Source organism: Xenopus laevis, chromosome 1L, assembly GCF_017654675.1.
Source record: "Xenopus laevis strain J_2021 chromosome 1L, Xenopus_laevis_v10.1, whole genome shotgun sequence".
NCBI lineage: Eukaryota > Metazoa > Chordata > Amphibia > Anura > Pipidae > Xenopus > Xenopus laevis.
Genome location: NC_054371.1, coordinates 68,251,826 through 68,274,541, shown reverse-complemented (window position 1 = coordinate 68,274,541; position 22,716 = coordinate 68,251,826). Strand labels below are relative to the sequence as shown.

The 22,716-nt window shown below is 38.9% G+C and overlaps 1 protein-coding gene across 1 annotated transcript; it reads right to left on the bottom strand.

The window, feature by feature from the left end:
* Positions 1-1,072: 1,072 nt before the first annotated feature.
* Positions 1,073-22,644, bottom strand: mfsd8.L (major facilitator superfamily domain containing 8 L homeolog). The gene is given in 13 exon segments (NM_001092167.1): positions 1,073-2,722; positions 3,466-3,701; positions 3,785-3,888; positions 4,608-4,742; positions 6,782-6,887; positions 10,693-10,751; positions 13,867-14,011; positions 14,266-14,379; positions 15,480-15,720; positions 16,758-16,801; positions 17,840-17,925; positions 19,532-19,670; positions 22,491-22,644. Coding segments are annotated over 12 exon segments (1,536 nt in total). The 5' UTR covers positions 19,597-19,670; positions 22,491-22,644; the 3' UTR covers positions 1,073-2,521.
* Between the last annotated feature and the right edge of the window lie 72 nt (positions 22,645-22,716).

The following is a 22,716-nucleotide window of genomic DNA, read 5'->3' as shown; positions in this document are numbered from 1 at the left end:
TAAGTAAGCATTTTATTTTAAAACTCTAAAAAGAGTAAGCCTCCAAAATGACATACCTCTCTAGGAGCATATTTATTAACATTGGAGACATCTCGCCAATCAGTCACCTACACATTAGAGGTTTGTCTCCAGTGTTCATAAATATGCTCCTTAGGCTAGGGCCAGATGAGTAGGATCTCAGCCTGTGGAAAAACACAGGGCGAGAATACACTTCTCAAGTGCTGCCCTTCTGCCTGCAGGTGCAAACATAACATCTGCTTGGGTGCAGGCATACATGTCCGATTTCAGCACAAAATGCAAAAGCTTGCGTTTCTGTGCCTAAATCTGCTGCGTCTGTTGGCGCCTGAGCGGAGGTCATGTTTTCAGGTGCAGGCACAGTGGGCAGCAGTGCATTCTGGGCCTGTGTTTCTCCATAGGCTGAGATTTGACTTGTCTGACCCTAGCCTCAGTCTGATGTAGGAAGATCAGTAACTTCCTTATCTAGCATTAAGCTCAACCCCCTTTAGGTTATGGCCAGACGGGGCAGAAATCAGCCCCCGGTCGCTAGCCAAATCTTCTTATCTGCCCGTGTCCGGAAGCTTTGTGTCAGCTCTGGTGCAAACAGACTAGATGACTTTCAGCACGAAATGCAAATTCTCACATTTCTTCACCGAAATCCGCTGAATCTGTTTGGGCCGTAGCCGACACAAGGCTTCTAGATGTGAGCAGGCAAGAAGATTCGGCTAGCAGTCAGGGACTGAAATCAGCTTGCGGATTTCGGGGGCTGATTTCTGTCCTGTCTGGCCCTAACCTTAGTATACGGAGCTTTCAGCTGAGCTGATCAAAGGGCTGTCGCTGCACATGCTTTAGTGTTTTCCATTGGAGCAGGAGGCGGCTCTTTAACCAGCTTCCTGCTCAAAGGAGAAAGCAGATACTTTGCTGACCTCTTTTTATAATAATGATGTTATTGATAATAGTAGTTGGATAATAAACCACAATAATCATTTTCTGATATTCGTGTAATTTCAGAGCCATATGTTTGGAGAATATAATGTATATCCAGTGCATAACCAAAATAAAATCCAAATACCAATTTAAAATACATTTTTATTTATAAGTTATGATAAACTATAAGTATTTCTTTAGCACTCTGCAGCAAAATATATAATTGTACAGAAATTAATAAAATATTTATGCAGTGAGGTATAAAAACTGTACAATATATATATAGTGAATAAAGTACCTAGGAGTTCCATGACCATATAAAAGCAAGAGGCTTAAACTTCTCGTTGGGGCCAGAGTTGCCTATCTCATCAGCTTGAATAAATTCAACCATTGAGGTGAGCTCTACTTCCTTAACCCTGACACTTGCAAGCCTATGGCTAGTACAGAGGGGCCAAACATAGGCTAAAGAGACTCTTCTTCTACGCCATGTCCCTGACATACTCATACTGTAACTAAGTCTTTGGTCTTCCCCTTTTCTAGGAAGTTTGCTGGGGGTCTAAACAAAGCCAAAACCAAGGGGTTGCTACCATCTGTAGCAGTAATCCCCAACTGGTGGCAACACATTGTTCACCAACCCCTTGGATGTTGCTCCCAGTGTCCTCAAAACAGGTGCTTATTTTTGAATTCCCTGCTTGGAGGCAAGTTTTAGTTACAGTACCCAGGTGTGCTGCCAAACAGAGCTTCCTGTATGCTGCCAGTCCACATAGGGGCTACCAAATAGCCAATCACAGCCCTTATGTTGCTCCCCAACTCTTTTTATGTTGAATGTGGTAAAAAAAGGTTGTGTAGCTCCAATCTACAGTAGTAAGTACAATCAACTACTTACATTCAAGTTTCATTAATTTCATTTTCCAAAAATGAGCCAATGGCTGTGTCCTCAAACATAAAAATGCACATCTGATTTCAGGACTATATTGAGAAGATTATTCATAAATCACCAACAAATTCCATAGCTCTGTACAGTAGTGTGCACATTAACACATAAATTACATATAAATACTGACTGATACAGTAGTTAAAAAGGGCCCTGTAACTTAATATGCAGCTATATTACATCTATTATATTATTATATATTATAACAATTATTTTGTCCTCTTTCTCTGATATTCACAGCAGACATTTTTTGTAAGAATTAAGTGTTTGCTTACTAATAAACTACAAGAGGTGCACAATTAAAGACATAACGTTTTAGGGGTTTACACCTCCCTTCGTCCGGGACCAGGGTTGTGTCTTTCTGGAATGTCACAATAAAGGCTATCTCAGTATCTTTACCTTGGTGTGTGCTGGGCCTCCTTTCTTCAAGGTGCAACGTGGCCATACATTTCGGAGTTGCACCACCATCATTGTGGAATATCATTGGAATATCACATTTATCAAATGTAAATGCATTTGTTACATAATTGCATGGCAAAATTAAAATTATAAATAGCATGCAAAGAAAATATTATGATAGATGTAATAAATAAGGTTTACTTTCTGGTGTCACTTGTCTTTAACAAGCAAGTAGTGCAACATGTAGTTCAATGTGTATCCTAGCTATAGCCTCTCATATCGAGTAGAAAAAGGGATAAGCCTTTTATATACAGCAGTTAAGTGTAGCAGAGAAAGGGCAACAAATGCACAAATGATACCAAATGTCCATCTGGTTCCCAAATGTGTGTAGATCTGGCTGACGAACACTGGTCCCAAGGTGCGGGCTGCACTGCCAGCTGCTGTTAACCAGCCCATATACAACCCCTAAAACAAAAATGTTAGCACAGTGAATTAGCCACTTGGTAAAATAAATAGACAGAATACAGAAAATTAATAATATTCAGTGGGGATAGACATTTTCTGCTAAATAAGTTAGAACCATAATTCTTTTCCCTGTCCTCTGGCCTGTAAAGCTTATTAAACATGCAATTAGTTGCTTGCTTGTAAAATCCCAAAATGAGCAGATTTGAGAGTTTTTACTTGGCTCCCAGGGAAACATTTGGATCACAATAGTGACTATGCAGGCGATTTGCTAAGGACCACACTCATGATTCAGTCCTTGGCTGATCGTATTTTCATTCCAAACGGATGGCTGATTCCACCAGAAATGGCTTGAGAAATGTGTCATTTTGGCCAGATAAAAAATGTGGGACCCAAATTTCATGTAGCCCTATTTTACCCCCAAGGAAATGATTTTCATAACACTTCACCTATGTTAACTTGTAGATCAATAAATCATGAAGATGTTTAGATGATTATACGTCAATTTGCATGCAGCCAGTGGAAACATTGCAACCCCAGAAGCAAGCAGTGATGTACCTGGGGACTCTGTCTGATACTAACTAAATCAAGTACTAGCTTAATCTTGCTGTTCACTACAGGGCAAGAATATGAGCAAACGTGTGCTTGGAAATCTAACAGGTTTTCAAGCTGACCAAATCTTCAGTGAATAAATACACATGCTTTGAATTTACACAGAAACAACAAATACAACCTTCTGTACTCACCTGTGGTTTTGGACCTATGATCTTGGAGTATAGGGTGTAGGACATTACATTACAGATGGGATAGCCCACACCAATCAGTATGTCAGAGGTGAGGTACTGGGCCAGATGGATAACAGGAGTATACAAGCACCAGGTCTGTATTACTGGACATCCAGTCGGCTCAACGCTGTGATTGCCAGGGGATGTAATGCTTGAGGCCCACTGAGTAGTGTTGTGAATGGTGGCGTTTTGCAGGTCTATAAACCAGTCAAGGCAAATGTTTAGTAAAACTTGAATTTGAGAATGCAGTACATAGCATAACTTTCTGTTCCCTATTTACCTGTCCACTGAATCTTTGGCATCTGATTTCCCCAAGGTAACAAGATGAAGAATCCAATCCAAATAACTGCCAGTCCTCCAAGCAGTAATACACGTTCTCCAGTCCTAAATTGTGCACATATGTCAAATTGTTAAAGAAAGCAGGGATGCACTAAACCCACGGTTCACTTTGCTATTCAGCCAGGAGTCAGACTTTTTTTCAGCAGGATTCGGACTAATCCCTGTGCCTGGCTGAACTGAATCCGAAAAATCATGTGACTTTTCATCACAAAACAAGGAAATTTCTTTTTTTTTTTCTTAGCTGAACGCGGTTGTCGTTTTCCCTTCTGGACCCTTAGTTAGCATTTGGATTCAGGTCAGTATTTGGCCAAATCTTTCGCCGATGTTTAAAGTTATCCTTCCCCATTATTACTGCACTCTGATCCCTTTTTCCCCTACTGTGTACTATGCACCTCCATCTTTCTCTTCTTCTCAGTGTTTCATCTTTCTTCTATTTTCATTCTCATTTTTTTCTCATCTGCTTCTCCTTATTATCACCACACCTTGGCCAAACTTCACATTTTTCCTTTCATATTGTCTATCACTGACATTTTTGCACCCCAATATTTTACGAACTACCGGACTATACTGGGTAGTTACGCTTATTTTACAAGAACTAATGTGTGAGTGGCTAAGCTGCTTAGTAGGCCAAGTACAGTACATTGCAGCTGTATTATTTAGGGCTAGCTAGGTGGGATAACCTCAGTCTCACATTGTACTAGTTATGAGAACTGTCAAAACGAATACAGATATTGGCCTTTATGGAAGACACTACAAAAACGTACTTTTTACAAAGTATTTTAACAGTTAGGAATACGATCACTGATTCAACTCCAACAGCAGCAAGAATAATTCCATTGTAAAAAACCGCCTGTGTCCTAGTCCATGCATACATGTCCATTGTTAGAGGAGTGGAAATCCTGTAGAGAAAAGGAGAAGAGTTCTTCATCTGAGAGGAAATTGATTTTAAAATTGGAAACTAAACTGTCATTTCATTCCTTTAAAGCCTCCTTAAAGGAGAACCAAACCCTTTATATTAAAATCCCCTACCCCCTATCCTACATAGACCCCCTCCCTGCCTAGGTGTTACCCTAACACTTAACTCACCCCTCATTGCAGATTCAGCGCATCAGAGTTCACGGATGCCATATTCTGCTGTTCTGTAATCTTCGTGAAGTAAGCGCCGTATCAGCAAATGCGCAGTTGGAAAAGTCTGCCGTTTTTTTTTAACAACTGTGCATGCACCGAAAGTCATGAAAATTGCCAAAGGGAAAGAAGAAGACCCGAAGATTACCGAAGAGAAGATGGCGCCCGTGAACTCCAATTCGCTGAATCTGCAACGAGGGGTAAGTAAAGAGTTAGGAGCATTCACAGAGGGTAACACCTAGGCTGGGGTGGAGCAGGGAGGGGGTTTATGAAGAGTAGAGGTGTAGGGGATTTTAATATAAAGGGTTTGGTTCTCCTTTAAAGTCTGGTCAGTTCTTTAGCATTATTTATGCATGGTACAGGCACCTGGTTTTACCTTTACAACTTGCCCTTTTTTTGGTTAATTCACCTCCTGTTTGCTATCCAACGGGGCAGCTAATAAAAAGTACTTCAAGTATGGGACCCGTTAACCAGAATGCTTGGGACCTGGGGTTTTCCGCATAACAGATCTTTCCGTAATTTGTATATTCATACCACAACAAGGAAATCATTTTTAAAAATTTGGAGTTTATGGGAGACTGTCTTTCCGTAATTTGAAGCTTTCTGGATAATGGGTTTCCGGACAACGGATCCCATACATGTAGTACAAACCCTGTATGGGAGTGGTTTTAGTAGCTTAATGCAATAAATTATATATATATATATATATATATATGTATGTATATATATATATATATATATATATATATATATATATATATATATATATATATATATATATATATATATATATATATATATATATATATATATACATATATATATATACACACACACACATATATATATACACACATATATATACACACACACTCGCAGCAAAGAAGGAATCCGCACTCTCAGGTCTAAAGGTGAAACAACAGGTTGTTTATTGGGTGGAGACTAATGTTTTGGCTTATCCTTTAGCCTTTGTCAAAGTGCAGAAAACAATAAAAAGACTATGGTCTTAAAAACATGTTAAAAAAAGGTGCAGAAAACCTTCACAATGCATTATAGGGGGTGTAAAAAATAAACAGAATAGGTAGTGAATATAGAAATTGCCATGGTCTCTAGGACAGGGTGAAATATATGTACAAACTCTAATATAGTGCTGGAGCCTCCACACTGTTTCTATAATCAACAAACACTTGTAAAGCTCTTTGTATCACCACAAATCAAACATTGATGCAGTGAAATGAAAGAGGTTTCCAAGTGTAATATTCTTAACATACTTCAAGTATTTTTATTCAAATTAAAGTCATGACGTGACAATATTTTCTTAAAGGAGAAGGAAAGGTTAAAACTAAGTAAGCCTTATCAGAAAGGTCCATCTAAATATACCAGTAAATCCCCAAAGTAATGTTGCTCTGAGTCCCCTGTCAAAAGAAACACTTCATTTCTTTCCTTCTATTGTGTACTCATGGGCTTCTGTATCAGACTTCCTGCCTTCAGCTTAAACCTCATTGCCCTGGGCGTGAGCATGCTCAGTTTGCTCCTCTCCCCCCACCCCTCCCTTCTCTACTGTAATCTGAGCCCAGAGCAGGGAGAGACTCAGGCAGGAAGTGATGTCACACCACATTAATACTGCAGCTCCTATCCTAAACAAACAGAGGGTTTCTAGAGCTTTTTACTCAGGTATGGTAAAGCATTCTACAGAAGAAATATAGCATTCTAGCTTGCACTATTGCAGCTAATCTATTGGCAATAAAATGCCTCCGTAGCTTTCCTTCTCCTTTAAAGCTGTGTAAAGCACTTGTTGCCATATCATACTTACGTTTCAAAAATGGCAAACACGAACAAGACGACAAAGAACAGGATATTAGAAGAGATGACTGCAATCTGATCTATGGGGCCTTCATTAGCTTTTTCTACATCTGTAACTGAAAAAAACCACAGGGAATTAATAACAAACACTGTACAATTTATAGTACTACTGTTCATTCAAGCCTTTGCAATAACTATTTTATAGTATTTAGTAACGCAAGTTAAGTTCTCAGTCTAACCTGTTGGCCTAACAGCCTTTGGTGTGATCCCACCACTACTCATCCCCATGAATGAAAGCCCATAATGACCAATAAGTCTACTTGGTAGATGTAAGAGAAAATTATTTGTAAACCCACTGTATGCTCCATCCGGGTGACTCAACTGGATGCATTTTTGGACATCGACCGATATCGGCAGAAGACTTGGATATCGGTCGGCTCGTCGATCGGGCTGGATGGAAAATTTTGATCGGGTGCCTTTGAAGGGACCCAAATATCGCCCATTGTTAGTGTTGAATCGTCAGATACAGGAAGAATTCTATTGTTTCTTCCCGTATATCTACCTGTATATCTGACCAATTAAGCTCTACACGTGTGTATTGAAACGAACGATCTTTCTTGGAAAGATCTTTTCCAAGAACGATTGTAATTGTTACGTCTATGGCCAACTTCAGGCACTAAGACACTTAGGGCAGAGACACACGCTGCTATTTCGGGAGATTAGTCGCCCAGTAACACATCTCTTCTTCTTTGGGCAACTAATCTTCCCGAACTGCCTTCCCGCTGGCTAGAATGTAGATCTCTGGCAGGATAGCACTCGGATTGCTTCAGCTTTCCAAAGTTGCAGGAAGTTACCTGGTGAGGCAGCTTCGGAAAACAAGGCGTTCAGAGTGCCATCCCGCAGGCGATTTACATTTTAGCCGGCGAGAAGGCAGTTCGGGGAGATTAGTCGCCCGAAGAAGACGAATCGATCTCCCGAAATAGCAGTGTGTGTCTCTGCCCTTGGAGGCAGATTTATTAAGGTTCGAGTTATGTTTTCCCATGAAAAATTCAAGTTTTTGAGGTTATTTTGGAATCAAAAATCTATTTTTGGGTTAAAAAAAAAAAAAACTTGAATTTTGAGAATTAAACTCGAGAGCAGCGGAGCTCACAGGGACAATCTTCAGAGCTTCAGTAATCTTCAGTATGTAAGCGCCGAATCGGCGCATGTGCAGTTGTTAACAATATTCTGGTCCTGAACAACTGCGCATGCGCCAAAAGTCGAAGGGAAGGAAGAAGACCAGAAGATTACCGAAGCGCTGGAAGATGTCACCCTGAGCTCCGCTGAATCTGCAAAAAGAAGTAAGTAAAGACTTAGGGGCAATTACCGGAGTTTACACCTAGGCTGGGGGGGTAGCGAGGGGGTACCCCTAGGGTAGGGGTTTTTATACATAAGGGGTTTCGTTTTCCTTTTTTTTCTTAAATTAGTAATCATTCAAATTCTGAGTTCATTCAAGGTCTAAAAAAAAGCTCACATAAGTCAAAGGGGCAGATTTATCAAAGGTCGAGGTGAATTTTGGAATGAAAAAAAAATTCAAATTTCGAGCTATTTTTTTGTGTACTACAACTAGGGAATAGCCAAAATTCAAATATCAAAATTTATCATGTGCTGTCTCTTTAAAAATTCTACTTAGACTATGGGGACCTCCTATGACCTATTTAAAATCAATTGGTGGACTTTGAAAAATCTAAGTTTTTTTTGGGAAAAACTTAGATCGAATTAGATCAAATGCACCATTCCTTGGATTCGTACAATTTGGCCGAATACGGACCTACTCGATCAAAAACGAACCTATTTGACCAAAAAAAAAAATCAACTTTATTTCAGTTGGATTTGAATTCGAAGTTTTTATTCAATTCGACCCTTGATAAATATGCCCCTTATAAAAGTTGACCTTTCATTAATAACCCCCTTAGTCCAGGTGTGGCCAGCAGAACTTTAACCTTATTAAACTCAGCGAAGCAAAAGAGGACTAAAGACAGTATTCGATCCTCTGGCAAATATTTAGGTCAAAAAGGTGTCCTGCCGATAAATGATGCCAATAAAGTATTTATTGTATATTCTAAAATGCTTTGTTCTGTTCCTATAGGACAAATTCTAGCCATCTTATTTAGCATTGCTTTTGGAAATGCCAAAGATTTAGATCTGTTTTGACAAGTTTTTGCTCAGCCTATCTTCAACATTTTGGCTTATAGCTCAGGTGTCAAAAGTCTGACCTCACTTACGTTCCAATAGTAAATTTGGCTGCATTGAGCCATGGCTTTCCTACAGTGCATCACTTTTGACAGCCGCCTATTATGCCTAACCCCTCCCATACAGATTTTGTTTACCCGAGTTTACTGCACAGTAATAAAAGGCCCATGCAGAACTGTGTATTAAGAAGCAAACTAAATATACTATACTATCTGAATTTCTATATAAAAAATAAAAACACAGCAGCCATAACAGTATATACAATTTGTGTTTAAAAAAAAAATATTTTGCCAGTGGATGCTTGTAGGGGTATGTAGGGGGCCCTCCGGTGATTAAAGGCACATTACACCAAATTCTTAAAAAACTTGAAATAGTTTTATTTGCAAAATCGTCAAATCGACTCACTACCAGCATATGGTATATCTGTTTTACAGCCGTACAGATATTCTCATCCCTTCCCCACAACACTGGACTTGCGAACTCGGCCTCTTGGCCTTTCTTGCACCACCTACCGGTCAGGCAGTCCACCGTACGTCTTACGAGCCCCCCACCTCGCCCCGGCAGGAATTTTCATTGTGCCACCTCCCTCCTTCAGCCAGTGGGCCACCACAGCAGCGCCCCCTAACTTTTCCAGGTAGGATTTTCACCACTGGCCTGGGTTGTCCGCACTGCCCTGTCTATCCTCTCTGTTCCCTGTCTGTGGCTGAGCCATGGCTACTAAGCCTCTTACTCCTTGGTGGGGTGCCAGCTACCCTTTCTAACTTTGCCCTCACTGGCTATGGCACCTAGTGCCCCATTTAACTTCTGTCTACACCTCTCCAAACTGACTGACCACGCCCTAGGTCGAACCAATCCTTTAATATCTTTTCTATCCTGTCTCATTACTTCCCTCTAATGGCCGGGGCAGAAATTACATTTTACATAACATTATTATAGAACCCTTATAACGAATGAGAACCCACTGCCATCTAGTGGCCAAATCCTGTAAATATACCTTTTAACACCAACTTTTTTCAACATCAAAATCCCACATACACATACCAGTCATTTTCTCACATTTACATCATTATTCACTACATTTTCATACAGCACCATTTTCATCCACCTTACATGCTGGGAGATGCAGTTACATTGATTCAGTGGGTTCTAAACCCAAAAAAATATATTTATGTAAAAGTTGATGTAAAATTACTCAGTGTTCCTCTGAGCAATTTTGCAATTTACATAAATATGTAGTTTCTGAGCTATTAGCAGTTGTACACAGTGTATACAAGGCATTTAGCTTTCCAACTCTCTGTGAAAATCAAAGTGTCAGCAACTCTAGGGTTAACCGACTATACAAGTGCATAAACTTTTAGTGTCACTCACACTCTGACCTTTAAAAATGGCTGTTGAGCCAAAACCAAAAATTAATTAAAGACAAATTCAACTGGCCAACAAATCAAGCACGTACGTGGTGACTAATGATCATACAGTAAGCTAAAAAAAAAAAAAAAGTGTGGCCAGTTTTTATATACTCCTGCACCAATATTTTCCACTCATGAAAGTATTGGGGTAGCAAGATTGAGTGCAAAATTAAACTGGCCCTAATTATAGCAACCCCTTTGCTGCAGCTAGAATAAAGTGAGCTTAAACTACTTGCTATAAATAAATGAGGATAAAATAAAATATCCAACAAACAAATATTACCTTCAGATTCACTGTTGATACTCGAAACGTTTTTTCCAAGATCATCCACCCTGTGTTCTCTGCAAAACATACAGTAGGTTAGAAATGTTCCAGGGGGCATGGAATCGAAGAGCACCTATGTACTGTATATTCTCCTTTTGGCACCTGTAGATTTTTAAGAATGGCCACCTAAAACCATGCCACTAAATAATGGGTTGTAATAGTTCTAAATACTGACATTAGCCAAACCCTGTTAAAATGTAGCCATGTATCCCGTGGTTGCAATAAACTTAGGTGCTGTTGTTTAGACTGATTTAAAGCAGTATAGTTATCAATTAATTAATCAACTAGCAATTAAAGATATAACTGGTAACTTATTAATGCTGAGCACAAGCATTATGTACAGTAATAGATGCAAAACTGCATTTATTAATGGACTGTTATATAGGGCTTTGTGCCCTTTTGCTTGTTGTGCCTTTGATAGAACATCCAGCATTGCCCTATGTAGTGGAGCACTGTACTTTACAGGGGTTGTTCACCTTTAAATTAACATTTAGTATGATGTATAGAGTGATATACTGAGACAATTTGCAATTGGTTTCCATTGTTTTTTATTATTCATGGTTTTTGAGTTATTTATCTTTTATTCAGCAGCTCTCCAGTTTGCAATTTCAGCTAGGTTGCTAGGGCCCATATGACCTTAGCAACTGTGCATTGATTTGAATAAGAGACTGGAATATGAATAGTAGAGGGCCTGAATAGAAAGATCAGTAATAAAAGGTAGCAATAACAATAAATCTGTAGCCTTACAAAGCATTTGTTTTTTAGATGGGGTCAGTGACCCTCATTTGAAAACTAGGAAGTGTCAGAAGAAAAAGGTAAATAATTCAAAAACTATAAAAAAGAAACAATGAAGACCAATTGAAAAGTTACTTACAATTAGCATAAAGGTGAACCACCCTGCCTCAGGCAGACCGTAAGCTCAGGAATCCCACTGCACCTTGCACTGACAAACTTTCCTTCTAGGGCCTAATAAATGGAGTGCTTGTATGGGGAGTGAACATGCACCTGTCTGCACTAATTGCTGAGAACTAGGGATGCACTGAATCCACTATTTTGGATTCAGCAAAACCCCTGAATCCTTCACTAAAGATTTGGCCGAATAACGAACCAAATCCTAACTTGCATATGCAAATTAGGGGCGGGAAGGGGAAAATATTTCTACTTCCTTGTTTTGTGACAAAAAGTCACAGAATTTCCCTCCCCATCCCTAATATGCATATGCTTAAATAAGCATATGCAAATTAGAATTTGAATTAGGTTCAGCTGAGGAGTTCGGCCAAATCCAAATCCTGCTGAAAAAGGCCGAATCCCAAAACAAATCTTGGATTCGGTGCATCCCTACTGAGAACATTATATTTATCTGATAGAGGCAGGCAAGGTGACAGAGAAGCAAAGTAGACTTGCTCTTTAGTAAATGAGCCCTAAACAAAAGTGTGTCGATTGTGAAAGACAGTTATTTATGTTCTGTGGAGACCAAACGCAATATATTAGAATAATTCTGTATTGTAAATCCAACTTATATTTGTTACAAATGTTTCATTGGTTGAAGGTTAAAGGAACTGTAGCACCAAAAATAAGGGTTTAAAGTAGTTAAAATATAATATACTGTTGCCCTGTTTGCTTCAGAAACTATACTATAGTTTATATAAACACAGTACTTTATATCAATGGCACAGATTAAATAGTAGATAACATAGAAGCAGAAAACAATATGATATAATAAATAATATATGAGTTTATCTGCTATAGACAAATACAAGATTCCTCTGCACTCAACCCATTATCAATATATTTAAGACAGAGACATTTTGTGCATACTGCTACTGAAAAATGCCTTACCCTTTAAACAAAACAGGGATTGTTTGTCCATATATTGCAATATATTTAAGCTGGCCAACTACGTCAAAGTCATCCCATATCTGGCCAGTCCTATGCTCAATTTTCATCTGATTCATTAAGAATTCTATGGGGCAGCCAAGTTTGGGAGTTTTACTTTGAAAGCAGCTAGTAAGTTGCAGGTAAAACGTATTCGTCCCTTTTATAAAATGTATAATTAAACCATAGAATTCTTAATGAATCAGATGAAAATTGAGCATAGGACTGGCCAGATATGGGATGACTTTGACGTAGTTGGCCAGCTTAAATATATTGCAATATATGGACAAACAATCCCTGTTTTGTTTAAAGGGTAAGGCATTTTTCAGTAGCAGTATGCACAAAATGTCTCTGTCTTAAATATATTGATAATGGGTTGAGTGCAGAGGAATCTTGTATTTGTCTATATGTATTTTGTGGTCACACCCTCATTGCACCCCCGCCTAATGATTTTAAAAACTAGTGGTGAGCACAACTTTCCCTTGTTTGTTATAGTTCTACAAGAGCAGTGACCAGCTCCATGTTGTAGCTCCCACCCTCTCCAACTATAGTCAGGTGATCCCACTGGTGTCTAATAAAAGGGCAGCCAAGTTTGGGAGTTTTACTTTGAAAGCAGCTAGTAAGTTGCAGGTAAAACGTATTCGTCCCTTTTATAAAATGTATAATTAAACCATAGAATTCTTAATGAATCAGATGAAAATTGAGCATAGGACTGGCCAGATATGGGATGACTTTGACGTAGTTGGCCAGCTTAAATATATTGCAATATATGGACAAACAATCCCTGTTTTGTTTAAAGGGTAAGGCATTTTTCAGTAGCAGTATGCACAAAATGTCTCTGTCTTAAATATATTGATAATGGGTTGAGTGCAGAGGAATCTTGTATTTGTCTATATGTATTTTGTGGTCACACCCTCATTGCACCCCCGCCTAATGATTTTAAAAACTAGTGGTGAGCACAACTTTCCCTTGTTTATCTGCTATAGAACCTGAGCCTTTTCTCTTTTGAATGGCTGCCCCCACAGCTACACAGCAGCTTATTTATATACGACTATATAACTATAAATTGTGTTTCTGAAGTAAACACACCAGTTCTACCAGTGCAGGGCAACAGTACATTGTATTTTAATTACATTACAACACTTTCATTTTTTTTTTGATGTTACTGTTCCTTTAATTTTCACTTTCAAGTCAATTGTTATGGTTTTTTGCTAGAACAGCAATTAGAAGCAATGCATTCAAACATTTTTGTGTTACCTGAATATAGCAAATATCAGTATGATATTTCCAATGCCAAGAAGAGCTCCCATAAGTGCTGGAGCTGTATACATGTTTACTTGCAGGGAAATGCCATTGATAGTTATTCCAGTCTCTCCAATTACAGACAAGGCAGCCTGAAAAGCTAACAGAAAGGTAAAGGGTGACTGAATCTTTAGTTTACATTTAGCATTGTTCATTTAAAGGTACACCACAAAATAGTAAATTGTTAGCTTACATTGCCCAAAGCTCTACAAAAAAGTTATTTCATTGGCTGCATAGATCGTCTCCAATATATCTATGCAACTTCAAGTATTTTATTGAGTGCTTTACATTTAAAACCCTTTGCTCATTCGATATTCTTGACCCCCACCCTAGCCCATAGCTAAAGAGCTGTACCTGGACCCAATATGAATCCCATGGCTTGGAAAGCACTTATATTTGCCATTGCCCCAGTCCGTTCTGAAAGTGATGTGGCACCTGCAACATATGATCGAACTACAGCAACATTTCCTGAAATTAAATGAACAGAAAAATAGGTTCTACATATGTTTACAATAGAGTTATTGATACATAACAAAACAGTAATTATGGCTGATAAGACACATGTCTATGAAGTTCACCTCTTCCTTCAAATAAGTTTACAAATTCCATTACAAAAATGGCTTTCTGGATCATTAATAAAAATATTTAATACTTACATTACCCTTGCATTCCCTCAACTGGCTAATAAGGCACACAATCCTGTCTTAAAACTCTTAAAGGAGAAAGAAAGGCTAAAACTAAGTAAGCCTTATCAGAAAGGTCTATAGAAATACACCAGTAAACCCTCAAAGTAATGCTGCTCTGAGTCCTCTGTCAAAAGAAACACTGCATTTCTTTCCTTCTATTGTGTACACTTGGACTTCTGTATCAGACTTCCTCTTTTCATCATAAACCTCCAGGGCTAGGGCTTGAGCATGCTCAGTTTGCTCCTCTCTCCCTTCCCCCTCCTGCCCTCCCTGCTGTAATCTGAGCCAAGAGCTATGAGTGAGCAGGAAGACTCAGCCGGAAAACATCACACCAAGCTAATATGGCAGCTGCTATCCTAAACAAAGAGTTTCTAGAGATGTTTACTATGGTAAAGCATTCTGCAGAATAAATATAGTATTATAGCTTGCACTATTGTGGCTAATCTATTGGCAATAAACTGTTTCGGTAGCTTTCCTTCTCCTTTAAAATGTTGTACCTGCCACTACAATCATTTCAGGATGAGAAAGCTGAACTTCACTGTAAAAATTCCCTTCTGCACATGATGATGAAAAATTCCCATCTTAAATCACACATTTGAGGAAAGTTTATTAGTGAGCAGGGGACATGGATATAGAGAAAGAAGATACTTAGACTGCTGGGAACCCAAGAAGTATAAGGGACACAGTGGGGCACTCACATATGTCTTACTAAAATGATTTTGCCAAGGGACCCAGTCACTTCTAGTTATTTCATTTATGCCTGTGAGACCTAATTTGAATCACAGTCTAGACCCGTTTCCTACATTCTATGCACAATTACTCTGATAATATTGTGTATATGATACAACCTACTGCTATCTGTATACTCCCACAGACACACACCTGATCCAAAGCCAACAAATGTCCGAGCAAGAAGCATGTAATACTTGTTGTGTGACGCAGGCACATGTACATAGGCATACAGGCAGCTCGCTGCCACCAAGATGGTAATGGAAACGACAAGAGGCTCTCTTCTTGGCCTATGGTTAGACCACAACCCAAATAAAGGCGAAGCAACCATCTGTCCCAGGCTGAAGGAAGCTATAACCCACCCAAGGAAACTTGCATCAGCGCTCTGGTCTACCTAAAAGGAAATTGTAATAGTAGCGTTAAATTACAAACATAATAATAACAAACATCTACATTACAAAAAAAGCAAAGTGGAATACTAAAGACTGGCTTCAAGACAAATGCACTGCTATATTTTTTATACATAGACTAGTTACATCAGTAAAAGCAGATGTAAAAATGAAGGCCACTTTACATGGATTTGGTTGCCCATTATTTATTTCATGCCAGAGAATGTATTTCCAATGATTTTTTACTATATAATGTTCCAATTTATATAAGCACATATAAAGAGACAATTTATCTGATTGGGCACAATGGGAAGGCATACTTCAACAGTCCAATTAATAATTTGCTTGTATTACAGATAAATGTATAAATGTTACACATGGATGCATGAGGGATGACTTTGGCAATAATAAAGTAACAGAGACAGCAACTATATGCCACATCCATTGAGGGATACTTGTTTTGCCCACTGGCTAAATATAGATCAGTACAAATTATTCAGCACATCTATGTGTGTGGGGAAATAGAACATGAACCCAGTCGTCGGACCAATCCAATTAACAGGATAGGTTATTGGCCTGTGTATGACCAGTTATAAGTTACATGATTCCATGGGACCCATGCACATCTGCCAGAATCCAAAGCACAATGGGATTCTAAGCCTGTTTCACTTAATAGTTGGATAAGGCCTAATAAGATCTCTGTTGGGAAAAAGATCTTTTTGGTTCCATACATAAGGTAATATGCTGCCAATTCAGTCAAATGACACAGTAATGGAAGTCAATATTTGCCTGTGTATGGACTTTGTTTGTACTATTTATTTTAGATAATATTGTTGGTGCCACTGGAAATTATGAAAAAACATCAGTTTTAAGGCAAATAGTTAAAAATGAATCCAGTCATTGTATTTAGTGATTTTACCCAGCAGATTGTTTGACTTGAGTTAAAGCGCATGCTCAAAAGCTTGTTAGGCATGAACGTAAAGGAGCACAATGAGACACCTCAATAGGAAACAATATATGGGATTGAAACATTGGGACTAACCTTTTGAAGATAAGGCCAGATCGATGTCATTACAATTGAAAAGCCTGAAAATGTACAAAAACAAATGTCTATTCAAGAAATATTCATATTCACATATTCCTGGCTGAAGTTGCTGTTATATTACACTTTAATTACAAAAACATAGGTTGGAGTGGCTAAGAACATTCGAAAAACAATTCGAAAAAAAGCTAAATATAGCTCAGTACACTGCAAACAAAATACACAAAATAACACATACCGGTACTAAAAAAATTAAAATAATGGCTTTAAAGTGGACCGGTCACCCAGACACAAAAAGTCTGTATAATTAAAGGTAATCTTCAAATTAAACATGAAAAAAAAAAGTTTATATTTTTATTAAAGCATTAAGCTCATTTTAAAATCTCAGCTGTCAATCAAATATTGTCTGCCCCTACTCTATGCCTTAGGCATAGAGGTGGGACATACAATTACCTTCACTTTCCATTCAGCACTTCCTAGATGTCACTACTCTTCACACATTCCCCCCGCTCTCTTCACTATTTAATTGTGTAACCAGGGCATGGGGATGGACATCAGGTCCCCCATTCTGGTGCACAATCAAGATTCTGAGATGATTCAAGGCTTGCCTTAATAACCGTGTCCACAAAATGGCACCTGCCTGCTTGCTATAATTATGAATTACCAGACCGAAGGAAACAAGATTCAAATAATTTATATAGTGTAATTAAAGTTCATTTTGCTTGACTAATGTGATAAAATAGGATTTTGAAAAATTGTTTTGGGTGACGGGTCCCCTTTAAGATCATAAAGTAATAATCCAAGTGATATTTGGAGTGAAGTAAAAAGGAATCCTAAAAGTTTTATTTTTCCAGTGAAGATAAAAAAACTACAAGAGCGTCTTAGGGGTTCGGGATATTGAACCTGCTTCAAACGGCTTCCCGATTGGTTGCTATAGACAATTAGAAATCTTTAGACTGTTTATTACATAACCCCATATAGGTTGTCTTGATAAATCACCAACTCAGATGCTAGTTTTCACATGCCAATGAAAAAAACAACCATTGTCATTTCGAAAGTGGAACTTGTACTGCTTAACTCACCAACACTGCTAAGAAACATAGTAAGATACATGACCCTAATGGACCACCACCTGCTCTTCAACTGCTTCTGTGTTTCCACAAGCTCCCTGGAATAAAAAAAATGTTTCTGCTTGAGGAAAGGATTTGATGCCAGTTTGTTGTAATGTACACATTTATATTCAGTTTTCTAAAAACACAAATAATTTTTTTTTTTTGACAGAGAAGAATTAGATCAGTTAACATATGCATTGCTGTGGAACCCTACATCAAATTCATAAACAACCCTTTGTGGGCACAAGTGTAATGAGGCAAGATAGTAGCGGAGTACTTCAATTTAGTGATTCATCTATTCCAGAATTTTTGGATTTGGGCAAATACTTAAACATCGTCAAGATTCGGCCACACTGTAAATAGAATTTGAAACCTAATTTGCATATTCACATACAAATGCACAAATTATGAATAAGAAACAGGCACATTCAGTAGCCAAAGACGAAGTCATGTTGTGTGACTTTACTGATTAGAATTAGGTTTAGCTGAATGCTCCATAAAATGCTAGGATTAGGCTGAATCCTGTATTCGGTGCATCCCTACTTCAGGGTTCTATAACAATAGTGAATATGGATGACTGTGTGCAGGGTCTTCATGAAAAATCATGTTAGCAGATCCCAACCTCCCAGGATCCCCCAATCATAACCCATTGCTCACCTGGGTCCCTGTGTGGAGGGTCTTGCCAATAAGTTAAAAAAAAAAACAATGCCCAAACCCTTTACCCATTGCATATCACACTTTTAGATCTTCTAATGCCTCCTCTTCCCAACTACATTACCCCCTAATGGCAGCCTTGATTTTTTGCTGCACATAACATTATTCTGGGTGCATAGGTTGGTATGGTAATACAGGCCACCAACTGTAGTGTATTTGTCTGTGACTTTACCACTGGGAGTAATATAGAGGGCACTGTGCTGAACCTGCAGTACTTGCACCGCAGAGTTGCACCCTGATGTTTGGTGTTAAAGGAACAGTAACACCAAATAATGAAAGTGTTTCAACGCAATGAAAATATAATATACTGTTGTGCTGCAATGGTACAACTGATGTGTTTGCTTCAGAAAGACTACTACAGTTTATATAAACAAGCTGCTGTGTTAACACGGGGACAGCCATTCCATTCAAAGCTGAAAAAGGAGAAATGGCACAGTGCACACAGCTGATAACAAATAAACTCTGTAGTAGACAATGGGATTCTTCAGAACTTTTCTCTTCTACTGTGTATCCTGTGCTTGAATGGCTGCCCCCATGGCCACACAGCAGCTTGTTTATATAAACTATAGTAATCTTTCTAAAGCAAACACACCAATTTTACCAGGGCAGAGCAACACTACATTATATTGTCATTCCTTTAAAACACTTTAATGCACTGCCTGTTTTTTGAGCCTTAGTATCATATGCAAAAAACTGAAAGGCTGAACAGTGAACACAACACCAACGAGGTCTTACATTTTCAGTATGGTAAGTCAAAATTACATTTATCACATAATTACTTGACAAATTACTACGGTATTTTGACCTTCTCCCATGATAATAGATTCCAACTATACTGCCATTTGCCATTGTTTAGATTTTTGTCATAAATCATTAAAATTAGCAAACATGAACACATTTTAAGTGATAGTTTCAGAATGAAAAGTATGCACAATATAGGTTTCCTACCCAATATGAGAGTCTTGCAAAAGGGGTGTCCTCTCATCATCATCATCATCATCTATTGAGGCCATCTTGCCGGGTAAAGATCAGGAACACTGTAGGTACTAAAACGGAATGTGTACCACACCTGTCATCAGCCAAAAACCTAGTTGCAAAGGCAGAAGAGCAATAAAAATTATATATTAAAATGCAAGGATACATGACCGCAACTAAGAAAATTCAGCACGGGTTTCCATGCATATAACATTAACCACTTCACTGCATTTGAAAATGTATTTATAATTGTGAAAGAATAATTACACTTGTCATAGCAAACATTTGAATGCATTCTTTTAAAGAAGAAGGAAAGATAAAAATACTGTTGGGGTGCAAAGCGGTTAGGCACCCTCCAGTGCATTTGTACAGTAGAGACATTTTTCTGAGATTTCTGTATTGCAAGTGCTCAGCAAACAGGAACTCGAGTTAGTGAGTTCTCTGCAGAAGAGAGCCAGCCCATTGTACCAGTTACCATCACAGTAGTCGAGCCTAACAACTTGAAACTCCTATGGTTTTATTTTTCCTCCTCCTTTAAAATGCTTCTCCTTTTGAAATACTGCAATAGTCATTGCATGCACTCACATGACTAATTACAAACTACTTTGCAGCTCGTTTTGGAAATCCCTTAAAGAAATCTTACCACCACACTGCATCTTCTATTTTAAAAGAGTTCAACCTGAATGGATGTGCAATTGAAAATGTATTACTCTCATACTGTGTATTTGCATTTAATTTGTCTTGTTTTAATGGGAGAATTAGTTAAAGGAGATGTAAAAAGGGAGATAACACATTTCTCCTGCATGTCTGCTGCTTCCTAGAGGCTCCTGGGATATCATGCTCAAGGGCTTGGGCATACCCAGCTTCTGCTTGTTGACGGCACTTTCCTGCCCTGGGGTGCAGCACAGCATAGAACCTACATTCAGTTGCATTTAAAGGAGAACTAAACTCCCGAGATATAACAGCTCCCAAACTGCCCTCAATCTGCCCCCTTTGCCTCTCCCTTCTCGCACAGTGGGAGAGGTAAAGGGGGCAGATCAAGGCAGTTGAGGAGGCTGTTATATCTCAAGGGTGGGTTTACTTCTCCTTTTAATCCTTTTATCAACAAAATGCAAAACCTATGCCCTGCAGCACTTAAAGGGTTAATTTACCTTTATATTAATGTTTAGTATGATATAGGAAGTGACATTCTGCGATAATTTACAATTGGTCTTCATTTTTTTGTTGTGGTTGTGGTTTTTTAAATTAGTTCGATTTTTGTTCAGCAGTTCCCTGATTAATGAAGTCCACTTTACCCCAGCAACCAGGCAGTGGTTTGAATGAGGAACCAAAAAGATGAATAAGAGAGGGCCTGCATACAAAGATTTGTATCAAAATATTTAATGAAATAGTAGTAATAGATTTTTAGCTACTGGGGTCAGAGACCTCTATTTGAGAGCTGAAAGGAGTCAGAAGAAAAGGGTAAATAATTCAAACACTATAACAAACCAAAAGTTAGAATAGGACATGCTTATGATATACGGTACTAAAAGTTAACTTAAAGGTGATCTACCCCGTTACAAAGAAACACAAAATGAGCATGCAGGAAATGCAGATCTGAAACTTTTTGTGTTGCTTCATATTTGGACCTATCTCTCTGCTTTATCATTGTATGAAGGAGGCCACAAAATATCCGCAGTACTGTGCTGCAAACTTTTATTCCAAAATACACTACATGTTTCGAGTCATCAAGGACCCTTTCTCAAGTGTCTGCCCTATCTCTCTGCTTGTTGCATTTAGCTATTACAAATTAATCGAAGAACATTTGCCAATGCAATAAAAGGCATATATTTTGCAGAGGTGCTGCAACTCCTAGCAACCAATAAAAAGTAAATGGTACCAGCTGATTTGCTAATATAGGTGACTAGACCTGTAGCAAACTTTGAACCCTTTATTACATCACACACAGGAGGTGCAGTAAAACGTATAACAATACACTTTCTGGTAACACTTTCCATTAAAGACTTACGTGTAAAGGTGGCCATACACGGAGAGATCCGCTCGTTTGGCGATGTCGCCAAACGAGCAGATCTCTCTCCGATATGCCCACCTTGAGGTGGGCAATATCGGGCTGATCCGATCATGGGCCCTAGGGCCCAACGATCGGATCCTAACGAATGGGAATGGGGGTCGGAAAGTGGGACCGCATCAACGAACAGACGCGGCTGCGATCCGACGGGATTTTTTGTCCCATCCGATCGAGATCTGCACGACTTTCGGCCAGATCTCGATCGGGGAAAACCGTCGGGGGGCCTCATACACGGGCCAATAAGCTGCCGACTTGGTCTGTCGGCAGCTTTTATTGGCCCGTGTATTGCCACCTTAAGGTGACCAGATTTTCAGAGTCAAATCCAGGACAGGGATGAAAATGGTGGTGCACTTCTCGCGCCATGGCAACATTTTTTAACCACGCCCCCATTTTACAGATATACCATCGGTGAATATATAAATGAACGCAGTGGCAATTTAATGTTAAATACCCCCAGAACCCATAGCAGGATGGCACAGTGGCAATTCCACGAATATTGCTACCAGAATCCACAGCAGGATGACACAGTGGAAATTCCATGAATAATGCCACTAAAATCCACATTAGAATGATACAGTGGCAATTCCATGTATAAATACTCCCTGAACTTATAGCAGGAAAGGCACAGTGGCAATTCCATATATAATACCCCCAGAACTCGCAGCAGGATGATACAGTGACAAAAGTATAATATTAAGAATAACATTCAAAATGGCTAATTAAGACAAGGAAAGTTAATGGTGTCACCGTAGGAGAGACAAAGGAGAGACACATTTCTGCAAGATAAAAGAAAGGGGAATGCAGACATTGTAAATAAACACCGAGTTAGGAGTAATAAAGTTGAGTGGTTGTTCTGAATCTTACCAGAATTCTCTTTGCACTGACAGCCATGAGGGGGAAGGAGGAAGGAGAGGGGGAAACTGCAGCGAGCCACTAATATTTATAATTTGTCAGTTAAATCCACACAATCAGGAACATAGTTCATTCCTCTGCCCACTGTTTCCCCGTTCTGTACATGATGTCTGCGGTGGAGTTTGTCACGTGACTCCTCCTCCTAGCCCCACCCCTCTAATGAAACACGTCGCGCCAT